The sequence below is a fragment of the Aquila chrysaetos genome, chromosome 5 (assembly GCF_900496995.4).
Source record: "Aquila chrysaetos chrysaetos chromosome 5, bAquChr1.4, whole genome shotgun sequence".
NCBI classification, from domain to species: domain Eukaryota; kingdom Metazoa; phylum Chordata; class Aves; order Accipitriformes; family Accipitridae; genus Aquila; species Aquila chrysaetos.
In genome coordinates this window covers 41265007-41288361 of record NC_044008.1, presented here as the reverse complement: position 1 = coordinate 41288361, position 23355 = coordinate 41265007, and the positions used below count along the sequence as shown (strand labels likewise).

The 23355-nt window shown below is 41.8% G+C and overlaps 1 protein-coding gene and 1 long non-coding RNA gene across 9 annotated transcripts in view; both read left to right on the top strand.

The window, feature by feature from the left end:
* Window positions 1-3628: 3628 nt before the first annotated feature.
* The window catches only part of UBE2Q2 (ubiquitin conjugating enzyme E2 Q2), a 54193-nt gene continuing 34466 nt past the window's right edge, over window positions 3629-23355 (top strand). For 2 of the 7 annotated variants that reach the window (XM_030013432.1, XM_030013429.1), the window contains exons 1-2: window positions 3633-4129; window positions 21557-21661. In XM_030013432.1, the coding sequence (XP_029869292.1) occupies window positions 3944-4129; window positions 21557-21661 (291 nt within the window). In that variant the 5' untranslated portion in view covers window positions 3633-3943. Of the gene's footprint in view, window positions 4130-21556; window positions 21662-23355 lie in introns of all 7 variants that reach the window. The other 5 variants (XM_041123332.1, XR_005932335.1, XM_030013430.2 and 2 more) reach the window with 5 other exon arrangements.
* LOC121233292 lies at window positions 5085-10361 on the top strand. 2 transcript variants are annotated; one of them, XR_005932344.1, is made up of 3 exons: window positions 5085-6820; window positions 6948-7058; window positions 7288-10361. It is a non-coding gene; the product is annotated as an uncharacterized LOC121233292 (long non-coding RNA). The 2 variants fall into 2 exon arrangements; XR_005932343.1 differs by having other exon boundaries at window positions 6948-10361.

The following is a 23355-nucleotide window of genomic DNA, read 5'->3' as shown; positions in this document are numbered from 1 at the left end:
AGCCTGGCTTTGGTGAGCAAGACGGTTTGGATTGTATCTTGGAAAAGCGGGATCCTCTTGAATAATTCTGCCTTTGCCCAAGGTTTCAAGTAAGGTTCCTGCCTTATCGTTCTCTTTATGGATATCAGGTATTATTTGTCTTTTCTAGTCTCAGGTTCTGCTACTACCTGTGAAAAAGCTTAAGTGCCTGTTTTACCCCAGGATCTGCTATTATCAAACTGCATCATCCATCACTAAAACCAATTTACACTTCCTCCCATCTCATTAACTTTATCCTTTTCTTTCTCCTTCTACCGAGGTTCAGGGTTACCAAAGATCCGGGCCTTCCTTATTTCTAAAATGGCAGTTCCTTCTTTGGTGCCTGCCATTTCTCTCAGGAAAGTGACATCAGAATTAAACAGAAAGACCCTTTCTAAGGGCTAGGCTGTAAATGAGAGAAGTGAGGTCAAAAAACAAAACCATAAACTATTCTCAGGGAAACAAATCAATCCTCTGCTAGGCACAAACACTCAACTGAACGTACAGGAGCTTCACTCAGGGGTAAAGCTGGAAATACAGCAGACCTGGAAAAGGCATTCACAGGAAGAAAAGGACTAATATAAACTGAAATTCATCTGTGCTCTGGAACATGCTTTCTTTAAGCCCCAAACAACTCTTGCTTTCATCAAAGCCCACCCATCCTACATCTTTGTTCATTTCCTTCTTAATGGCTCGTCCTGAACTCACCTTTTCTTCAGTTCCCTTCGCCCCTTGCGTCAGCTTTCTGTCTCACCAGGGACATGCCTAGCTGATATGTTGGAGACAGGACTGGCAGTAAATGCTAACGGGAAAGAAAGTTTTGGTCTAAACTGTTTGCCGCCTTTTTTTCTTGCTGGTTCTACCCAAGAAAGTGATGAGGAATCTGCTGTTTTTTCTGATGGTTTCAGTTGAGGACTCTTACAAAACCTGTTATATTTCAAGAAAGGGAGGGAAAAGAAACAAAGAAGGTTATGAAGGTATGTTATCTTCATAACAGAGAGGTTTGGCCAAAGTTCAGATCCCTGGAAGCGGAAATCTAGCTGTATGATAGATAGAGAGAAGTTCCCATGATGTTGAAGATGTACATGCAGGAAGAAAGGTAGAAAAAAATGGTGTTTACGGGCAATATAGATCACGGGAACTTAAGAGCATCTGTAATTACTAGAATCTGATACAATGCCTCTGAGGGTCTTTACCAGGATTAAAATCGTTTATTACACAGAGATGTCAGGTCTTCCTCTGTATGCATTCATTTGGGTCTTTGGGAGACTCAGGATTTCCTGAGTCATCTTGTGACCAGCGTCAGATTCATGTCAAAACCCCATGGCAAGTCCCCGAAGGAAGGAACAGGAATGAGTCAGACATGACGAACAACTCTTTACACCTCTGAAGCAGCCTCTGTATTCCAGAGAGCGAGGCAGCCCCAATGTGTTCTCAAGGTCTTATCACAGAAATGAATTCACAGGCAACGTCGCAGCTTGCACAATGCCTACTAAATACAGAGAAGTGCACCAGAATTTAGAGGAGTGGTGGCTGTGCAGCTGCATGTTGCTTCTTGAAGCCTGCAACAAAAAGGCAGGCTGAAAGAGCTGAGGAAAGTTCTAGACCAGACTTAAACAATATGTGGCTTGCAGGACACGCTTGGCTGATTAAGCAATTTGTCTGGCCTGTCGGATGGTCAGGAGACACCATGAAGTTTGGATCACTGGGTGCCTGAGAGAGGTTCTCATGCCTTCCACCAGCTTGCCAGCTAGTGCAGGTGAGGCATCCCCCCAGCCGAGCACATACGCACTTCTCGGCTGTGCAGCTGCCAAAAAATGTGGGGTGTCACAGCCAGTGCAGAGGAGACGGAAGGCAGATGGGAAGACAAGGAGAATGGAAGACCGGAGGTAGTGATAGAGGCAGTTCTGGTAAGGTATGACGAAAGGTGCAGTTTGAACTTGCTAAGCCTACCCACCTATCTGCTGCAGCGAGGCATTCTAGGCCAAAATCCTATCGTATGAAGGAAATGGGGCTGAGTCATCAAATTCATTCCTCTGCTCTTTCATGCATCACATCATCTAACACCTGACAGTCTGATTTGTTTAGTTTTGTCTCTGGTGTTCCCATAGAAATGCGCTTCCAGGCCCTCCCTTTCTAATAGGTATAGTCATCATTTTCTGCTGTTTATTTATAGCTAATTCACCCTTATACTTAAACCTTTCCTTATCTCTCAAAGGTCTTCACCTTGCCTGTTGATGCATCGACAGACAACAGTCATATCCACTCTGTCTTCACTTTGCAGGCCGTACAGTCTGAGGCAACACACAGTTCGGCCCTTCTAGGAAAGCTGAGTTGCACACACGGTATAACAGGAGTCTTTCAATGATACCTGAAGAAAACAGGTCTTTTAACTCTGGACTTTCCGGTATCTTTCATTCAGAGTATTTAACCAGTGTCAATCCTTCCTGGCTTCTTTTGTAGCAAAGTGTGTTCTTTGCAGCTCTCTTTGCTGGAGGGATAGGAGATTTCAAGCCCACAAATCAGTAAGACTTCCATATGTTTGGAGTTGAGCATGTGCATAACTGTTTTTCTGGATCAAGATTAGAATTCTCACCACTTGACAAGATTCAGCTTGTGGTTTGTGAAGTGCTGCCAGCTTCTCTGGAATTGAAGATTTATATAAAATATCAATGTAAAAAAAAAAAGGCAATTACTTATTCCAGGTTTGTGTGTATGCATGTGTGTACTGCATTAATTAAAAGCTGGTTGGGAAACAAGAAGGACGCTCTGCAACAATAGCGACAACATTACCTCTATCACGGTAACCTCTTTATGCTATGCAGAGCTGATCTGTGTCCCAAAGATCTGTCAACTGTTTAGAGACAAAACCGAGATGGAAGGGGACAAATAAAGGTACAGAGATGATTTTTCCGGTGTCAGGAAGGTGATAGAAATGGAGGCAGCGTCTCTTGATTCCTGGATGTAGCGAGTATTCACTTTACTCCGCTTTCATGCTTCCTGGTGCTTTTTCTTGGGGGTGAAACGTTGTACAAACGATTACAGGGGAACTTAAACGCGACAGTAACACTTTTCCTCGGCCTCTGTATTGCTGCTTTCCAGCCTGCAGGGATCAACACCAGGTTTTATTTGTACCGATCCGTCAGAAGTGTCGGGACAGGAATTCCTGGTTTATGTCGGCGGACGTCTAGGAGTCCTGGAGGACTGACAAGGACTCCGAGATGACAAGCGCAAAACCCAAGCTGCAGTTTTTCCTCGGCAAAATAAAAGCGCCGTGAGGGAGGCGGACCGCGTGCCCTTCGGCGGGGCTGAGCAGTAGAAGAGAAGGGAGAAACACGGGTAAGCAGGTCCCCGCGTTTCGGCACCCGGCTGGCCGGGAGCAGGGCGGGGGCGGAGGGCTCCGAGCCGGGCCAGCAGAAGGGGCAGCGCCCGGGCAGGGGTTGGGGCGGGCGGTCGCGGTGCTGACCGAGGGCGCTGGGGCGGTCGCGGGGAAGGCGGGCGGCGGCCCCGGCGGGGGAGGAGCGGGGGGCCGCGGCCCGGCCCCGCTGTGCGTGTGTCCCGGGAGCGGGGCCGGCCTAGCGGGAGGAGGGCAGGGCGAGGGCGGGGCGGCTGGCGGGCCTGGCCCAGCCCGCCGGGGAGGAAGGGGAAGGGAAGGGAAGGGGGAGCGGGCTGCGCTGTTGCCCTTTTAAGCGAGCGAGTGGGTGCAGGAGGCTGGTACAAAGGGAGCTGCCGCCGCGCTCGCCGTCCCCCCCGCCGGCTGGGGCTGCCCCGGCGTCGTCCCCCCCGCCCTCCCGCCATCTTCCGCCCCGCAGGCGCGGCCGGGGCCAGGGTCGGGCCGGGCTGAGGCGGAGGGAGGTGGCGGCAGCAGCAGCAGCAGCAGAGCGGGCTGAGGCGGCGCAGGCCCGGGCCCGGAGATGAGGCCAGGATGTCGGTGTCAGGGCTCAAGGCCGAGCTGAAGTTCCTCGAGTCCATCTTCGACAAGGACCACGAGCGCTTCCGCATCGTCTCCTGGAAGCTGGACGAGCTCCACTGCCAGTTCGTGCTCCTGCCGCCGCCGCCGGGTTCCAGCCCGCAGCCGCCGCCGCCGCTCACCATCCACTGCAACATCACGGTGCGGGGGCCGGGGGCGGCGGGGGAGGGCCCGGGCACGGCCCGCCCTCGCCATTGTCTGCGGGGCGCGGGGAGGGGGCGCAGCCGCCGCCGCGGGGGTGACTCAGCACCGGGCGGGGGGGACGGGACGGGACCGGGGCCCCTCCGCCCGCCGCGGGGGTCGGGGGGGGGGGGGGGGGGCTGCCGAGGCGCCTGGGCCCGCTTCCCCCCGTGGGTCTGTGTTTCCTTCTCCCCCCCCCGTCTCCGCCGCCACCGTAACAAAAGTTAGGGAGCGGGCCCCCCTCCCGGTCTCGCCTCCCCGCCGAGGCGGGGGGGGGGCTCCTCCGGGGGAGCCGCGGCGGCGGGTGCGGGGGAAGGACGCGGGCCGGCGCGCCGCCTGCCGCCGCCTGCCTCGGGGCCGGGAGCCGCGAGCCGGAACAAAGGGCGGCCGGGACCGGGGCAGCGGGGAGAGAGTCCCCGGGCCGGCTCCCCGCCGCGGGGCCATCCCCCGGGGCAGCGGAAGGGCGACGGGGAGAGCGGGGGGGGGGGGGGGGGGCTCTCTCCCTGCCTGCCTGCCTCCCCCGTCCCTGGGGCCTCTCGGCGAGGCAGCCGGGAGTGCTTTCCTCCCTGCCCCGAGAGGTGGGGGAAGCCCGGGAGGGAGGCGGAGGGCGAGCGCTTTACTGAGTGCGCCACACCGCCGCGGCCTGGAGCCGGGCGGCCCGCCCTGACCCGGGCGGGGAAACGCCGCACGGGCGGGCCTGGGTGGCGGCGGGCCTTCCCCCCGTGGGGGTCAGCCCCTGAGGATGAGCGGCGGCGAGAAGGACGGGGAAACTTTTCGTTCTTGCCGTGGTGGAGGGATAAAACGGTGCCTCCGGTCTCCTGCCGAGTAGTTGTTTTGTCGTAGCGGTAGCGTTTAAACTTGCGGAGGGGGTACGAGCAGCCTTGTCGAATCTGAGGGGCTTCTACCTGCGGTTTGTTTTGGCATTTCTCATTTCTGGCTTTGGGGTTTGGTGTCGTGTCGTCGTCCCCCGCCCTCGCCCCTTAAATTCGTTGGGGTTTGTTTGTTTTAAACGAGTGGGAGGGAAGCAGAATAAAACATTCAGTGTTGTGCGCCGTGGTGAAAATCCTCTGTGTTTTTAAAAGTTTAGGGCTTAAACTTGCCGAAGGATTTGAATATATTGGCATCTGTGAGTTGTCTACAGGAAAGCGCTGGAGGTTCATTTTTATTGGACTGGTTGTCATTATAAACTAATTTAAACGCTGTATTGAGATTTCAGCTTAAGACTATTGAAAAACTTTGGCTGGGTGAAAATAGGGTTAGTTTGAGGAAGGTAAGCGCTAGACCTTTTTTCATCTTCTGCCTGTAAAAGGGTGAAAGTTTCAAACAGATAGCGTGGAGGTAGAAACATGCATGTAAGTGTAAATATTTGAGTACTGAAAGATGAAGATGTGCATGCGAACCAGGCAAACCTAACAATCTTGATCAGATCCTTACTTGCCTTAAAATAACTTTATGAAATTAAAGGAGACTTGTTAAGAGGATCTTTCAGGTTCCACAGTTAATTGTCATGAGAAATCAGTTTTGTGGTCATGGGACAGGTGTTTGTTTTACCAGACACTTGTATATACTTGTAAGATGTTCTATATGGTTAAATAAGCAAGATGCTTTGGTGTTCTTGTTTTTAGACGTGACCTATCAAGTGACTTCCTTTAAATTTTTTTTTTTTTTTTTATTCAGTAGAGAGCATTTCATTGCTGAGAAGTCTGGCTGTTTCTTTCCCTACAACATGATCTATTTCATCAGTCTCTCTCTAAAGAGCAAAATAAAAGGTTTGGTGATCATGCACCCTCAGTTGCCAGTTGAATTCTTTGTCAAGTGACAGCTAACAGGGAAGCCAGTAGTAAGGCCTGAAGTTTTTGGTGCCTTGGAGTTGTGCTGTGGTGTATATCTACTTCTGAGGCTGCTTTTGTCATAGCTACTTTTGATAGTAATTCCTTCTTAACTTGCAAAGAAATATGCCCACTTGTAGGCCTTTGAGGTGTGTCTGAGTAAGCAAGAAACAGGCTTAGGTCACTCTTGGCATTTTTATGTATTAATGAGGAAACAGTGTCTGCAATCTGCTATTACAGTCACTTGCCCTAAAGGTCAAGAGGTCTTTGGCGTGCTATTAGAATTGTGGCACACAAACTGGCAAAAAGAACAGGAAGAGAGCTGTTTCAAACCTTAGAGCCGAGACTTCTGCTTTGAAAAAATGCTGTGTCCAGGCTTCTTGAAACTTCTGTTTCACAGTTGTCCGTGAGCAGCTTGGTGCTTTCCAATGTTCGCTAATTTTTGGCTCTTTGAGGTAGGGGGCTATTTTCCCCATGTGTTAAAAATAAATGGGAGAGGGCAACCTGAGATACAGAGGTGGCTCTCTTGAAGCAAGTGGGCAGCAGGTGGCAGAGCCAAAAAGAGAAAGCTGACCTCTGGACTTCTGTCCTAGTTTTTTGACACAAGTGTTAGAACTCAAAGTATGACAAAAGTGATTTATTCTTCTTCCCCTCCCCTTCCCCTGAATTGAGTCTCTTGGCTCTGACTCCTAATTCCCTCCAGGTCTTTTTCTGTAGCTACTGTAAACTAGAAGAGCATAAGTCTTGTTTACTGTGCTTCAGTGGATCTGCAGGTACTGTGGGAACTGGAACTTCAAATGGTGGTATTAGCAAGTAAAAGCTGGTAAGGCTATAAAGTTGTTGGTAAATATGTTTTCTTGGGGAGATTCACCCTCTGCATCAGAAGCTGCTATCTTAGTGCTCTAGATCTGCAGTGCAAATATGTAACTTTAGCTGTTTGCTTCTTTTAGCCAATTTAACCCCTACAATACTGATCAAGCCAGGATATTATTTCCCTTACTCGACAAGAGCTTACAGTAGATTGTGCGTTTGGATGCTCAAGAATTCTGTTAAGGGGAAGAGTAAGTACAAAGCTCAGTAATCACTTTTTTCTTTGTGGTTCTGTTTGGGTACCTCAATATTTTACCTAAAATGAAAGCTGTCTAGCAGTGTGTACAGATGCTAAAGTTACTGGATGGAGAAAAAACTGCTAGGGAAGGAAGCTTCCAGTAGCTTCTGCACTAAGTCTGAAAAGAGACCCGATAACTAAGTTGCTCTGATCTTCACAATGGATCTCTTTCTTTTCTCCAGTCTAGAGAGAGAGAAGGCAGTGGAAAGAGGAAATGTTCTCCTGGAGAGCTGAGGGAGAATGTCTGCTTAGGAACTGCGTGGATCTCCACGAGTTTCCTAGACTAAATTCCACAGCTTGATTAGAAGTCTGCCCTGGAGTTTCTCACTGAGATGATTTTCTGATTGTCTGCAGTATGAATTTGTAGAACTGTCAAAGTTAAGCATTTGCTGCAGCACCCTAGGAGTGGTCTACCTGTGATACTGAGCAGTGCTTGAAATGAAAGCAAGATATATTTTACTCGGTAGCTCTTCTGTTTCATAAAGTGACAGGCAAGCTTTGTCCAAGTCTGTCCTTCATGATTTCTGGTAGTGACCCATATTGGAACTTAAATGGTTAATCAGATTATTTCAAGAGAGGCACTTCAGGGTGGAGTCATCCCTGTCAGAAACATTGCTGCTTATTCCTGAGAACTGTCTAATTATTGAACTTGTTCAGGCTGTGTACCTTCACATTCCCGTTTAGTTATGCCAACAGCAGTGTCTCCATTCTGGAGTCTTATTTCTGTTTTTCTCAGGTTTCCTTTTTATTTAACAGCAGTATTCCAATTAATCAAGTTCAATAAACCAGTGTCCTTTACAAAGTATTTGTATTTATCCTGGTCCTGTTCCACATGTTTTTTGAAATGGTATCAAAACAGTGGCCTTACCTAGAGGAGTGTGTTTATTGATCGTGACTTTAGGTAAGTGTCTTTCCATGCAACTTGTAGTTTCAGTTTGGTACCTTAGCAGACTTTTGTCATAGTATTCCAAAGGGTATGTTAGAATTATTCAATCTTTTCCTTGTTATTGTGGGAGAAAGGACTGATTTGGATTGCTGTAAGCATCTTGTATTTTCTGTATAATCTCTTCAGAGAGAAACTGGATATTAATATCTCTCTACCTGTACACAAGACTACTATTGAAATTCTGTGTCCTCAAGTAGCACTTGCAGGTAGAATGGGGTTTGTGCCAGCTCTGAGTGGGAGCAGATTTTGCCCCAAACAGATACTGGGCTCTGATGTGCAGTGGTACCCTTCACACATTAACAATTCAATTCAGCTAGTATGGCTGACTCCAGTATACTCTTGCTTCTCTGTTGGAAAGAAGTATCTTCTGCTTTCACTGAAAAATACCCTGCTGCTAAATCGGACTTAGAAGCTGCTATGAAAGGCTTGAAAAGGTTGCTGTCTACAGATAACTGCAATTGATGGGAGAAGACTTTATTTTCCCTTCTAAACCAGAATCAATGAAAAGATACTACCTATGAAGCTTTTGACAAGTTGGGTATATACAGGAAGTGAGTGTATTAGAACGTGCAATAGTTCTTCAAAGGTGTAAGACTTTAATATTAAAAGCACTCCTCGCTAATGCCTAGACAGCTGATAACCTTTTAAAAAGGTTATTTGTACACAGAACTAACCACACAATGAATGAGGCATTCAGTTCAAACCACAGATTTTTTATTTTTTTTTTTTTTTTTAGATCACTAGACATTCTGTAGTGAGGTCAAGACCTTTGTCTTGCAGCATATGGATACCAGGACTAAAGAAAAGCATACACAGCTTTATCTTGACAACATGTACTTTTCTAACTTGAATTAGACATACTTGGTGTTTTAAAAAAAGGCACTCAAGTAACTATTTTCAAATATAACTTAGGCAGTAGAAATTGAGAAGTCTAGTCTTGTTTTATTTAGCAAACCAAAATTAAGCAAACAAAAAAAAAAACTAGAGGAGTTAGGATTTTAACTTCTCTTTGTATGCCAAGACTGTAATTGGAGAAAGAATATTTGCAGAAAGGAGTAGGGGAAACTTTTGTGTCTGAAAGACATAAGACCTTACTTTCTGACACCACAGCTTAGTTGTGCTGTGTGTGAAAGGCTGTAACCAGTTACTTCAGGACTTTGCAGGCAGTTGTTCTGTCCCCTCCATAATGTATGAAGTGCTCCTAAAATATCCTTGAAAGCCACAATGGCAGGCTTCAAATATAAATACTAGCTTATGCTGAGGTTTTAATGTACAGGAAATTGCACTTATTTGAAATGGGTTACTCATGTGAGTTAATGATACAATAGTTTCTGAACTGGGACTGTTGTGGACCTCAAAAGAGCTCTCCCTGCACTTTGATAATTAAAAGAAGTTTTATAAAAAGAATTATATTCTTTTTACTCAGTATGCTTCCTCATGTTAACTGTTCAGGAGGTTTTTTGTAAAAGACTGGAAGATACCTGGTAATTTTTGTATGTTTCTTCATCTTCACTAGTTTTTCAGGGACTAACTTAGAGTAGGGCTACTTTGTAACAGGGATTTGCTGGTATGTGATGGTTGCCTTTGATTTGTGTTGCCAGTGAGATTTACTTTGTGTCAAAATTGGAGTACTGGTAGTTGGCCTTGCTAGAGACCTTTCTTATGCTACAAGAAGCAAGAGAATGTACTGCTAATCTTGATTTTTTTTTTTTTTTTTTCTTGGGGGGATGGGAGTGGAGGGGGGATGGGTGCAGGGCATGCTAAGATTTTGGCTTTTTTTTGTCAAAGCTTTTTATGAATAAAATGAGGAAAAAAAAGGTAGTAGTGTAGAAAGTGTGTTCTATTCTGGAAAATAAGGTTGCACTTCCAAATTCATTGTGGCAGTCTGTCTACAAAGGAACTTTGTAAAATCAGATGTTATTAAAGGAGTTGATCAAGTTTGTTCCCAAAAAAGAATAACTTCATTCCGTCAGACTTATGCAGACTAGAATGACTCTGCAGGTGTTTTTTCTGTGTTATGCCAGGTGATACTGCGTATTGATGACATGTCGATATTCCTCAACATGAATTAAAAATTACGATTGCTAGGAAGAACGAAGTATGATTGTGTCCTGTATGCTCTGTAATACTGCTGTTGCTCGCAGACCAGCAAAGGCTATGTGCCCTGTGAGGTGGCCAAAATTGAGTTTACTGGATTAAGGACCTGGCTGGCATGTAAAAATTCTTTACTGGGTTATGGTTAATCTGGATCATTTCCCAGTCTGGTTCACTGCGTGGCTGCACAAAACAGCTGTACCGTCACAACAGAGGGCATAGGAATGAGTGAGTGCTGGGGAAGACTGCTGAAGCCAGCATTGCCAACAGAGAGCTGCTTGCCAAGCGCTGGCTGAGTCCGCAGCAGCACTTGGGTTCGCTCCTGTGCAGAATATCTGAGCCGGCATCAGTCCAGTGGGCCTACGTGAGTGCCTGGTTTGTTACAGTTACAGCTGAAGAGAGACAACTGGACCAGACTAACTGGAAGTAGTTTGTTTGTTTACTTGTAAAATCAAATTCCTTTCAGGAGAATGGAAGATACAAAGATGGAGACAGTTCTTTAAATTGTTTTATTAAAAAAAAGGCAGGGCAAAACTGGATAGGAACAAAAGTTAGTAGAAGCTGATTAACAGAAATAACTACTATTTTAGTTATGCCTCAGTGTGGACTACTGTCAGGTTGTTTGCCTTTATGTGGTTTTGAAAGGTTATAAACCCCTGAATTCGTGGCTGAAGTTGTATGGGCTTTTTTCTTTTTTCCGTTTTTTTTTTCTTTTTTCTTTCTCTTTTTCCTCTTGTTTTCCCCCTTTTTTTTTTTCTTTAGACTATGAATGGTAATATGCCATTTTTAAGAGATGTGATAGTTTATGATTTAGTAAGCATTCCACTGTATTTCTTCAGCTGCAAGCTCTGTAGGAGAAGTGAAAATGACCTGTCACCAGCTGATAGAAGGCAGCTGGAAAATTAAATGACTGATTATAGTAAGGAGAGGATATCTAACACTTAGATCTTATATCAGCCTGCCTGTATTCAGTACAGTTGAAGCTAATATGATCAGAATAGTTCTCAGTTGATCTTTGCTGGAAACAAGCATACCAGTTAGAGTGTGTATTACTGATTTGTTGCTTCCAGCTGTGATCTTTAAGTGTGGTATTAAAATAATGACCTGACATGTTTTGTTTCTTTTTTGTTATCTCATGCATACAAGCCATCCTGGTGTATTAAGTACTGTAGAGCAGTTAGTGCGTGGTTTCTTGAGATTTAATTTAGACTGTATTCTCCTTTCTCCCAAATCTCTAATTTTTTTAACCCCCCCGAGAGAAAGATCTTGCAGTAGCTTCTTTGGTGTGTATTCAGAAAGGCAGAAACATAAGCTCTGTCAGAACTTGTATAGTGGTATTAGAAAAAAATTGAAGCGTTCCTGTGCAGTGGTGTTCAAGATACCACAGGCTTCCTTGAATTTTTGAAGTAGGAAATAACTGTGGTAAGAGTGTGGTATTTAACTTATTAATGGTAAACATTGGTTGAACTCCATGGTACTGAAATTTTGCGTGTGGGGGACAAAGTTCCATCTAAATGGCTCTAATCTGAAGGCCAGTGACTTAAGCAGCTGTCAGGGCAGCTGCGTACGTGTTGCTCTGAGGGGAGAGGTTGGGAACCTGGCGGGTGGTGGCTGGAGCGGTACTCAGGTGTAAGAGCAGTAGAGCAGCAGGACCTCTGTTAGCAGTGGGTAAGAATGAAAAATCCTTGTGTCTGCAGATGTGTCTGGAGCACAGCAAGTTTGTAAAGAGAAAAGGCAGAAAAGAGGAGAGTTGTTCTCAGAGAGGGGGAAAGGGCACAGTGCCTTTGATGGAAGAGGGCCTGAGTGATTTGAACACTTGAAAGATGTAAATTCCTGAAGGTAAAGAGAATGAAGAGGAGAACATGCTGGATTTCTGAGTGACAGCAGAAGTGACATCAGGCTTTGCATGATGTGGAGTAACTAAGTGATAAAGGCAAGAGCAGGTCTGCTAGGAAACTTCTTTTTCAAGTTATGTCAGGGAGAGAGTGACATGTTGCAACTTATTTAAAACCACTTCTTCAGTTCTAGCCGTATTAGAAGGCATTTCTTGCTACTCTCTTTGTGACACTAATGTTGATGATACCTTTCTGAATGTACTTGTCTGTATAGTTGCAGAAGTAGGTGATTAATAACTCTTGATGATTAGAACGAGTTGATAATTTGTTTCAAGTAACTGGACTTTCTTCAGGAATTTAGGCACATAAGATACTGTGCTGCTGGTAAAGAAAGAGTGTTGGAGAGACAGATTAGCAAAATAGCTTTCTCTTTAGCGCATGTGTCTAGCTGCTTATTAGATAAACCATTGCCAGCTTGAGTGCATGTATAATGCACGCATTAAAGAAGAGAACCCCTTGTGGCTGAGGGCTCTAAAACAACCATCCTCTGACAACTGTCAAGACAAGCATACAAGCACACAGTGGGTTTTTTGTGTGTGAGGAGCAAGATAGGTTGATCCAACTGGTGTGAGGTGCTATGGTAAAAATCTGGATTCTAGTCTCAGCTCTACAACCTGCTTCCCGATAAGCAAGTCAGTCTTTGGTGATGATGTGTTCTTTGCTCAATTTTCAGTGTGGATGATCTGTAACTTTATTTGTTGCCATTAATAGTATTGGCAAAGGAATGTTCCTTAGCTCACTTAACTGGGTTAGTCCTCAACAACAGTTTTCATTTTCAGAGACTACACACTGCTCTTTGAACAACTGTCACTTGCTATGCTGTTAGCTAAATCATGCTTAGTTTTAACTTAAGAGTTGTGTTTGAGCAGCAGTATGTTAATGTTAGGTGGATTTTACTTTGGGTCCATACAAGATGTTACGAGTGTGTGTCTTTTCTGTGAATTTCTTTGAATGGATAGATGGCATGCTGCATTACGATGATGACCTGGAAAATAAAATGTTGCTTCACGGTGAAGATCAATAACTATGTTTTTATCAGAGAAGTGCCTTTTTTGCTTTTATGCTCAAAGTTTGTATTTTAATTCTGTGTAGTTGTGTTATACTGGATGACAAGTAGCCTGCTGCCTCCTATTTGGTAAGGGGAGTGGATGAGGTTGTGACAACTTATGAGAGAGTCTGATAAACCTATTTTTCCAAGGGTAATGTGCATTTTCACATACCAGAATTGGCAATTGGGACATTTTGTGTAGATTAAATAGTTCAAAGAGTGACTGGCTGTAAAAACTTGACCATAAGATGTGTGAGAACTATGACACCACATCTTCATTCACATTTGTGACCAATTGAAGTGATAGTTTGTACCTTTGCTACTTTGGTTTTATGTGTTCTGGCTTCTTCTAAGGTAATGATGTTTAAGCAGCAAGAGATTTAAATGTGTGTACCTGGATAGAGCCATGGAAGTAAAACACAGAAGTAGCTTAGATTATTTCACAAACTTTGAAATTACTGGCCTCTTGTCTGTGCCTATTTGAAAGCAGCATTTGCTTAAGTCTTTTCCAGGATTTTTTTTTTTCCTTAAAATATTCTTTTCTGTCTTAGCTTTATCTAAAGTAAAAAAGTTAAAAGATGCATAATAACTTCAAGATAATTCTATGGGCCTGGGTTGAACAAATGAATTTGTGCAGATGAAGCTGCAAATTACAGGCTTCTTGGCTTTTGGAATAATTTTTACACAAGTGAATTGCCATTGCCATACTGTCCCTGTTCATACTTATGTAGCTATGCTGTGGTCACAATCTTATGAATATTGGCACTTGCAGATGCTGCTGAATGTGTATATTGCAAAAAGTGTTCCATAATCTAGGCTCTCAGTTCACTTAAAAACATGCTGTAGTCCATGTGCACTTGAACAGAAAGTGGCTGTAGAAGGTGCAAAGTGGCAGACCATTGCAAGTGTGTCTGTAAAAGCCTGATGTGACAGGAGGGGAACTGCTTTGCTCTGCCCAAGAGGATGTCTGTTGTGAAGACAAAAGTAATGTCCATAATCATTCTGTATTCTCTTTACAGAAACATTTCCTTGTGGTTACTTTTGTGGTAGCCTTCTGCAATCAGCAGAACTTGTTTGTACAGAGAACTGTATTTATTTTTGTTTGGGACAATTTCTGATTGTAGAATGAATTTTACAGGCACCTATAGAGTTGTGGTTTGTTACGGTCTTTTTGTTCTGTGAGGCACATGCCTTTGACCCTGCCTTCTCTAACATGGCTGTATTTAATAACATAAACAAATCTAAACCAAGATACTCTGCTACACTTGCCTCATTCCCTGGAGAGTGTGTGGGAGAGGAAAACCATGACCCTGGTAGTTGTGTTGTTTTAATACGCTCCTGAAGGTATTCAGTTCTGCAGTGATAAGCATATTAGCAGAACCTACACAGAACCGGATTATGGGATTCTTTCACCTACCTCCTGTAAAGGTGCAAGATAATGAAGCTCTTGCAGTCTCCAGGGGTCTGACCAAAGCATGCTGCTTCATCTGGGATTGTCTTGTATAGGCTGTAGTTGTTAAGACAGTCATTAAACTTGAGGGTAGAATTGCGGTAATTTTCTATGTTTAAAAGAGATATGTTTATTTTAGTCAGTTGAACTTGGTGTCTTGCCAAATATATGAGTTGTAGTAAGTATTCTCACTGAACTGAGCATGTCAGGCTTTGACTTCAGGAAGAGTGTAAGAAAATTAAAGCTAATACAAGCTTGCTTTCTGTGGTATAGAAACAGTTAAAGATCTCTGTTTAATTGAACTCCAGTGAATAAAAGATATTCTTCTGTTTATATGTATTGAGCAAGATAATAGTATGTTGTATACAATCTTAAAATTCAAAAGGAAAAGCAGGTTGAAAATTTCCCCTTGTTCAGTAGAGGTGAGTAAAATTCACTTTGCTTTCTCTCTACCCCCAATATTAAATTTTATTTTTAAACACCCCCACCCCCCCAGCATACACTTGTATTTTAGAACTCTGGATCACCAAACTGTTAGGTTCTTCAAGAAATGACAGTTATTTCATATGTAAAAGTGCCAATTTTTACTTGAACTTGGAAATGTTAGAATATTGTAATATGTTCCATAATTCATTAAGTCTGTACAACAGAGCAAATGATGATGTCTGGATATTTGAAAATACCAAGTTTTGGGGTTTCAGTAACTTGAGGTTTCTGGGAAATAGTTTTATTGAAGTTTCAAAAAACCTGAGTTGAAAGTGACCCTTCATGCTTTCTTCTTTATTTAATTATTATAGAGAATGGGAGGGGAGGGCAGATGACAGTCTGCTGACTTTTAAAGGTTCTTAGTCTGTAGATTTCACGGGTACTCAAGTATCTAGTGGTAGAAAATGCTTAGTTGCATCTTAAGCTGCCTTTGGAAAATTTGGCCACTAATAATGGGAAGCAGTCTGTCAGTTGTGTAATCACAACTAATACTTTTTTAAGGAGATGTAAGTACTAGTGTCTTACAGTCACCAAGCTAAACTTTAGCTTTAAGAATATCTTCTCAATTCCTGATTTTTTTTGTTAGTATTAATTCTGGGGTTTTTTGTTTGTTTTCATCTAAAGGCAGGCTGACACAGGTGAAAAATTCATAAGTAGTGAATGATTGATTAACAATTGCAAATAATATGTACTAAATTGTAGCTAATTGTGTAGTTTAATCTTCAGTATTTTTTTGAATGTTCATGTAGGATGTGTATATGATCCCTAACCAGTGGGACTTGATTTTATTTTTTAAAAAAACTAATTCTGCTGTTTAATTCAAATAAACTTGGTAGCATCAAGGTTTCTGCTGAGGGAAAGCCATCTATGATTTGAGATCAATTACTTGATGTGTGGTTATAGCTGCAAATGTATTTACCTTGAAGAGACTGCATTAGCCCTCTGAAATGTCTTGTTACATTAGGATTTACTTACTTCATTACCAAGATTTGTGTGAGCTAGAATGGTCTCTTGCTGGCCTTCTCAAAGCAATTAAGCTGTTTAAAAGATCTGGAGTTTGACATTCTGTTGTTTAGAAGTAAAGGGGGATGGACAAAAAATTTTGGGACTGAGAAGATAGAAGTTAGAAGTGTTGTTATGAAAATCAGCTAAGTTTTAGTTGTAGTTGCTGTAAAAAGAACAGAACTAGGTTCTGTCAATGATGGAGATTTTGGAAAAACTTAGAAACAGGAAAGAAATAAAATTGGTTGAATTTTGTTCAGCCAGTATGGAGTTTAAAAGAAAAAAAACACTTTTTCAATCTAAGATGATCTGGAAATTAAAGAAAATTAAGAACTGTCAGCATGTAATTGCAATTTTAAATCATAATGCTGAAGATGTGTGTTTAAATGTGTTTTCCTACCATTTGGCCGTGATAAAATGGCTGTGTTGTGTACAAGGCAATGTTGTTACTCTAGTACCTCATAGCAAAGTGTGTGCACAGGTTGTTCTAATCTTAGGAATGTGAGCAAGATGTGTTGTTTTAATTTAGGAACTTCACAATTTCAACAATATTGGAGCAATTTAGAAATAGCTCGTTTAACAGTCTCTTACTAACATCAAAATTGTGACGCTGTAGCTTTACAGAACAAGATAAAGATTATATAACATTGCAAGTAAAACAGCCTTATTGTTAAGGATGAGAAAGCTTAGACAGGATATACTTAGATGACAGATCTCTACCCAGGAAAAGCTGTCTTAATGTGTGTGTTCCTGGTATCTTCTGTCACTTTTTGCTTCTTTTTTTGGTAAGCAAAGTTGTTAGTAAAATGTAAGTAGACCCTCTTACAGAGGATGCAATGGAATGTCTGAGCAGTGAGATTCTGTGTGTATTCTTCTAATATGCTGTGGTTTTCCAAAATGATTTGATAGGTTTTGAAATTGTTCCAGTGGCAGGAGTGCGGGGCTTTATTCTCTTTGAATTTTGTATGTTTATTAGTAGGCTAAATTATTTTTGCTGCATTCTGTTACAGCAGCTACAGAAGCATTCGTGTTGACAAAGCTCCCGATCTGTCCTGGTGTTAATACAAAGACTCTCTAGAAGTGATGATCCCATGAATTGTAATTGTATCTGGGTTGGCTGTAAACATTCAGCCTTTGTCCTCAGGCCTCAGTACATGCTAGGTGTGATGTCATCTCAGTGTGTCATGTCTTACTGAGCAATTGCATTAGCTTTCCAAGCTGTATAGCATGCATTAGCTTGTGAAAGCTGCCCAAGTCTAAGCATTGTAGCCTTTGCCTCTTGTGATGAATTTTTGCTTTTATTTGTAGAGAGCAGGAAAATGTCATGTTACATAAAAGATCTCAAGCACTTAATATGGGTGATACCTGTGCAGCTAAGCTAGATTATACAAAATCACTGTATGTCAGCTGTGGAGTGAATAATGTTGGGTTTTTTTAGCCAGTGAGAATTAATGGTAAAATAACTGCTATTTTAGGGTTCCTCTCATGGAATGTTGTCTTCGTATTTGAGAAGCTTGTGTTCCTTACATGGCATAACAACTCAAACCCATCTCTCCTCTCTATGGAGTGCAGATACGGAAGAAAAAGTTGACTTAATTCTCTCAACAGAATTAGCTCGTGTGAAGTTAGCTGTTTGACCTTACAAACCACAAGCTTAGTTTTTCATTGCATGCTACATGTTACAAACTCGTGAGCTTGCTTTATCTCAAGATCAGAATGTTTGAAATTTGTATGTGAATTCTGTATTTCAAAATACAGTGACTCATATCCGCGTGAAACTCAGCTGTTCCAAAAATATGGATTACTTATAGATCTAGAGAAACTTAGTGCCATTTATGTTTTTTAAGTTAAACGAACATATTTATTGGTAAGTCTGAAGAATTAAGAAGTGTTGCAACAAACTGGAAGTTTGATTGAACTTGTATTGTAGTATTAAGCATCTGTTGTGAAAAAGTTGGAATATGCAATTAAATATCCGTATTCTAAAATTTGAAATCTTTTCTGATACAGTTGAGTGACTATACTTACGCAGTGTTTAAGAAAAGCCTTTCTGATAAATGCATTGTTCCCATTCATGTTTCAAAAGCTAAAGCAGACTAAAAATTTGAATATTTAATCATTTTTGGGTTACAGTAATTCATATGAACTATACACTACTAATGCAGGCAGTATCAAATCCCAGTATGTTTTCTCACATACAGCAGGACTTGCTTTCATTGCAAAAAATGGAATGAGTTGGAATGAGAGCAAAGAATGAGGAAGGACTGTCATTCAGTGCAAAAGCCATCAGCATGTTCAAGTAGCCACTGTAATGTATTTAAACACATAGTGGGTTTGCTTGATCATCAAATCTGAACTATCAGTCATGTCCCTGTCCGACAAAGGATTTGTTGCAAGTTTTTTGGAGGACATTTTTGTATAGCCCACCCCCCACCCCAATTGGGATAGATACTGTTTGCAACCAACAAATGTCCTGCTGTGGGTTTGTTCATTAAATCCTTCTGGTGGAGAAAGGAGAGATGAAATTGGCAGAAAAGAAGAATATAGACAGTGAAGAGTTGAACTACAGTCTGTAAGTAGTCTTCAGATTCCTGATACGGTTTAGAAAAGTAGACTGACAGACATTTATCTTCTGTAAGTCACTGCAATTAATAGACTTGCTTAGACCTGGACTAACATAATTAACAAATGCTTAATTTAAAAAAAAAAAAAAAAAAAAAGCCAAAAATACTTGTTAGGAGAATGTGCATACACAGTCCAAATGTTGACTGTATCTGGAGAATATTTTTATTCTAATGAGTCTGAGGATTTTAAGAAGCAGATGGCTTAATGAATCTTGGAAGGGATTTTGCTTTTTCTTTGTATATTCTGATGGGAATGTGTGTGTAATCTAAAGTCACAGTAGTAGTGTTTACCCAGTTGCCTTTCTCTTAACCTAATGAGCTGGACAGAGAAGTTCAGGTCTCAAAAATCGCTGGTTCAGACAAGTGTTTGGGCAGTAGGGCCACAGTTAGCAGAGTCTCCCTTCTGATGTTCCCCACTGTGTGTAAAGATCCAGTGAGCAGTATGAAAGTCTTGAGGTAAGAATATTGCACTATTGCAGAAGACACTACAGGTAGCTTGTTACTAAAAATGAGTGACATGTTATCAGTACAAAACCTAGAATATCTTTAATGAAATGTAGCTCCTAAAAATAATAGTTTGGGAACACAATGGCAGCTGAGAATTCAACCTTGTTTCTCCAGCAGTGTTAGTGGTTAGTCTTTCAAGAGTGTCTTAAGTGAAACTGAGGAGAAAATACACTTTTCCAAGGTACTGTATTTGGTAAAGGAAGAAAGTGATTAAACCACATGTAACTACCCATCTGTTTGCCTTCCTTAGCCTTAAAATCTTGGCAAGCTGAGCACTGGACTTTCTTGACACACATTTGAGATGTTAGGCCTTACTTAATCAAGAATAGATATTCTAAGGTCTCTGCTTTGTGTATGGTATGCTTTGAAGTAAAGCTGAAAGATGTAAACAGTTTGTCTTTTCATAAAGGTACTAGGAATATCGTGTATTCTTCTAAGGTATTTTTAGCTGTGATTTAAAAAAAATATATAAACTTGGTGGGGGGATTGAGCTTTTTTTAAAAGTTTATGCAAAGGTTTCAGTTTACAGGTGGGAATCTTAGACCTCTGGAGCTAGAACTTCCCTTGAGTATGCTGCCAGGTGAGAACTCTGCTCTGATAGTCTGTTTTGCCAAAGCTGATGTCCTTTATCTAATCACATGGCCTCTTTCATGAGGTTCAGTGCTTCAGCTAGAAGGTCAGTTAGGAAGTAAGCTTTGTATTATTAAAAGCCAATTCTAACATGCTTGTATTTTTCTCCAGTTTTCAAATGGGTAGTGTTCTGTATCCTGATAAGCCCAGTATCTTTGAAAAGACAGAAGATTGTCTAAGTTAGGAAGGTCTGGGTTTTTCTTTAGGGACTTGCACTTTGAGAGCTTGCTAAGGCTAAATTTGCTTGGGAATCACTAAAGACCAGACAGCAACACTGACAGATAGGTGTGATGTCTTCCTTCTGTGAAACTTCTTACTGCTGTCTTGAAAACTATAAAGCAAAAAAACACACAATGCAATCAAGAGAGAGTGTAAATTTGTAAGCATAGTGCATATTTTGGAGTCACCTATTAGAGTAGCAGTAGGAACCTTGACTCTTAAGTGTTGAAGAATAAAGCATGATTTGTTGTCTCTGGAATGAGAAATATGGAATTCTTCCTTTTAAACTGCAGTGAGGGAAATGAATGAAAATTCCCTCATATTCTTTTGTAAGACCTGGGGATATGAAGATAGTATCTGGGTGATAAAACTGAGGTTTAGCAATTTGTCCTCAGCTACTAGAATTTAATCGAATGGGTGAGAAGTGGAGAACGCCTTAAATAACTGAAACAAAACAAGAAAACCCCAAGCATGTCAATGGTATGAAGGGACACTTACTGTTGAGTTGGAAGCTATGTGGTTTCCTCCATCCTCACAATGTTACCAAACCTGTGTTAGGAAAAAATTGGAATTGCTTTTTGAAACATCTAAAGCAGAGGCAAAGGACTTCTGTTTACCTTTTCGTAGCAAGGGTCTTTCTAGCACCTTTTGAAGGGCTGCATGCTGTGGCAGCTTAGTGACAGAAAAATCACTTGTCATGGATAGTTTGAGCGGTTGTGGGCCATGTCTGTTCCATGCGTTGTATGTGGCCTAACCACAACTTGTTCTGGAAAATCAAGTACACTTCCAATCCTGTGAACCCATTTGAATCTCACTGTCACTAGGATGTGTTTTGGCACCTGCCTAACAGCTGTAGGACTCTATTGGTGGAAAAAAGTTATTCTGTAAGCTTTCTTGATAGGGCTGTATGCAATGTATTGCTTAACAAAGCTTTCAAAAGTGGAAAGTCCTCTATAAGGCTTGATGGTACAAAGATAAAATTGTAGATTTTTGGCATTGTGATCTGCCCATTAACTTGTCCTCTGAGGCAGGAGACTTGAGCTATGTTGCTTCAGTCTGAGGGCTAGTGCTAGAACAGTTTGAATAATCCTGGTGGAGGAGAATAATCCTGGCTGTTGCTTTCACAGCTTTTATTTGGAAGAATCTGTATTCTTATGAAAAATTAGCATTGATGTAGTTTTATTCTTTGACATGTACTACCTTTGATTCCATTTTTTGGTAATGATAACCTGCACTGCGTTTCTAAATTTCTCCCTCCTGCTCCAGCTGCATCCAGGGCTTTAAACTTTTCAGCACTGTTTCTTACGTATGTCCATCATCTGATCAATAGGATGAAATACTAGAAGAAGCAGGTGACTGGATTTCTTTCAACTTCTCTTGTGTTGCCTAAAAACGCTGTGTTAAAAGCTTCTATGTTACCTGACTTAGAGTAAGATAAAAGGTGATGTTAATACTTTGTTGTGAAATTTCTGGGGTGAATGAGTTTTAAAAGCTTTATGGGTTATTTGTTTGTTTATTTGTTGGGTCTTTTGTGTTACTTTTTTTGACAGGAGTCTTACCCCTCTTCATCACCAATATGGTTTGTAGAATCAGATGACCCGAACCTGACTTCAGTCTTAGAGCGCTTAGAAGATATTAAGAAGAGCAATACTCTGGTGAGCAAGTGTTTTCGTTGTTTTGGGTGTTTATTTGGTTTGGGGTGTTAATTTAGCTTTGTGACATTATCAAACAATTAAATTAGTTCAGTTTGGGGGTTATTTGGGTTTTTTTGTAAACACAAGTGTCTCTTCCAAAAACGTGAACCAAAAGTAATCCAAAAGATTTGGGGCAAGGAGGAGATGACTTAACTTGTTTTAAAGAGCAAGCATTTAAGTTTCAGCCCCAGTAATTACGCAGTTTGAAGTTTTTTGAAAATAATTTGACAGTGAAATGCATGAGAACTTAAAACTACTGAATAAAACTGCTCTTCTAGAGTTTTCTTTGCACAGAGATTGATTATGGAGGCAAAAGCTTTGTGTTTTTGAGAATGTGTATTCTCCAAAATACGGCTATAATGATAACTAATACAAAGAATTCCTGGTTTCAGTAAAGACTTGACCTGATTGCTTCTAGTTCATCAGAATGTTCCTTAGCTAGTGATAAGTTTCAACAGTGTTGTGACTTTGGATGATTGTTATTTAAAGAAAAACCTTTGCACAGATTCTAATGGTAGTTTTGTATTTCAGAAAACTATCAGGCATTATATCTCACTTGAGTACCCTTTTGATGTAGTGATAAGAGCTGTGTGTGCGTGTGTATATATACATATATAAAAATTAACTTCCCATTTGTCATGGTTTAACCCCAGCCAGCAGCTAAGCATCACGAAGCTGCTTGCTCACTTCCCCTCCACCCAGGGGGATGGGGGAGAGAATCGGGGGGGGGGGGGGAACCCCAAAGTAAAACTTGTGGGTTGAGATACGAACAGTTTAATAGGACAGAAGGGAAGAAAATAATAATGATAATAATAACAATAATAAAATGGCAATAATAGTAATAAAAGGATTGGAATATACAAGACAAGTGATGCACAATGCAATTGCTCACCACTTGCCAACTGATGCCCAGTTAGTACCTAAGCAGCAATCTACCCTTCCTGGCCAACTCCCCCCAGTTTATATACTGGGCATGATGTCACACGGTATGGACTATAGCTTTGGCCAGTTTGGGTGAGCTGTCCTGGCTGTGTCCCCTTCCAACTTCTTGTGCCCCTCCAGCCTTCTTGCTGGCTGGGCATGAGAAGCTGAACAATCCTTGACTTGGTATAAATACTACTTAGCAACAACTGAAGATGTCAGTGTGTTATCAACATTATTCTCATACTAAATCCAAAATATAACACTATACCAGCTACTAGAAAGAAAACGAACTCTTTCCCAGCCAAAACCAGGACACCATTCTATGCAGGAAAGTAAGTGTCCTTGAATATTGCTTGGAGATAAATTTCAGTACAAATGTACTTTGTTCCACAAAAAGCAGTCTTGCAGCCTGCTGACAAATTCAGTGATTTAAAGTGTCGTTTTTCCTTTCCAAATTCAGCTTTATGGATATTAAATAGCCCTTAAGGATGATCTTTATTAACGGATTATTTTAACATTTTTTGTTTATTTTTGTGTACTGCAATGCATTCATGTATGTGGTGCATACAAAACAAATCACTCTGCAGAATACTGCTTGTTGCATGGATTAAGTGCTGGCCTTAGTATTTGCCTGGTTTTGGAAAAATTGGGAATGTTCTTTCTCAGGAAATCATTTACCTGTAATGTTTACTGGGATAATGTTAATCAAGCATACTTGATGTTAAATAAGG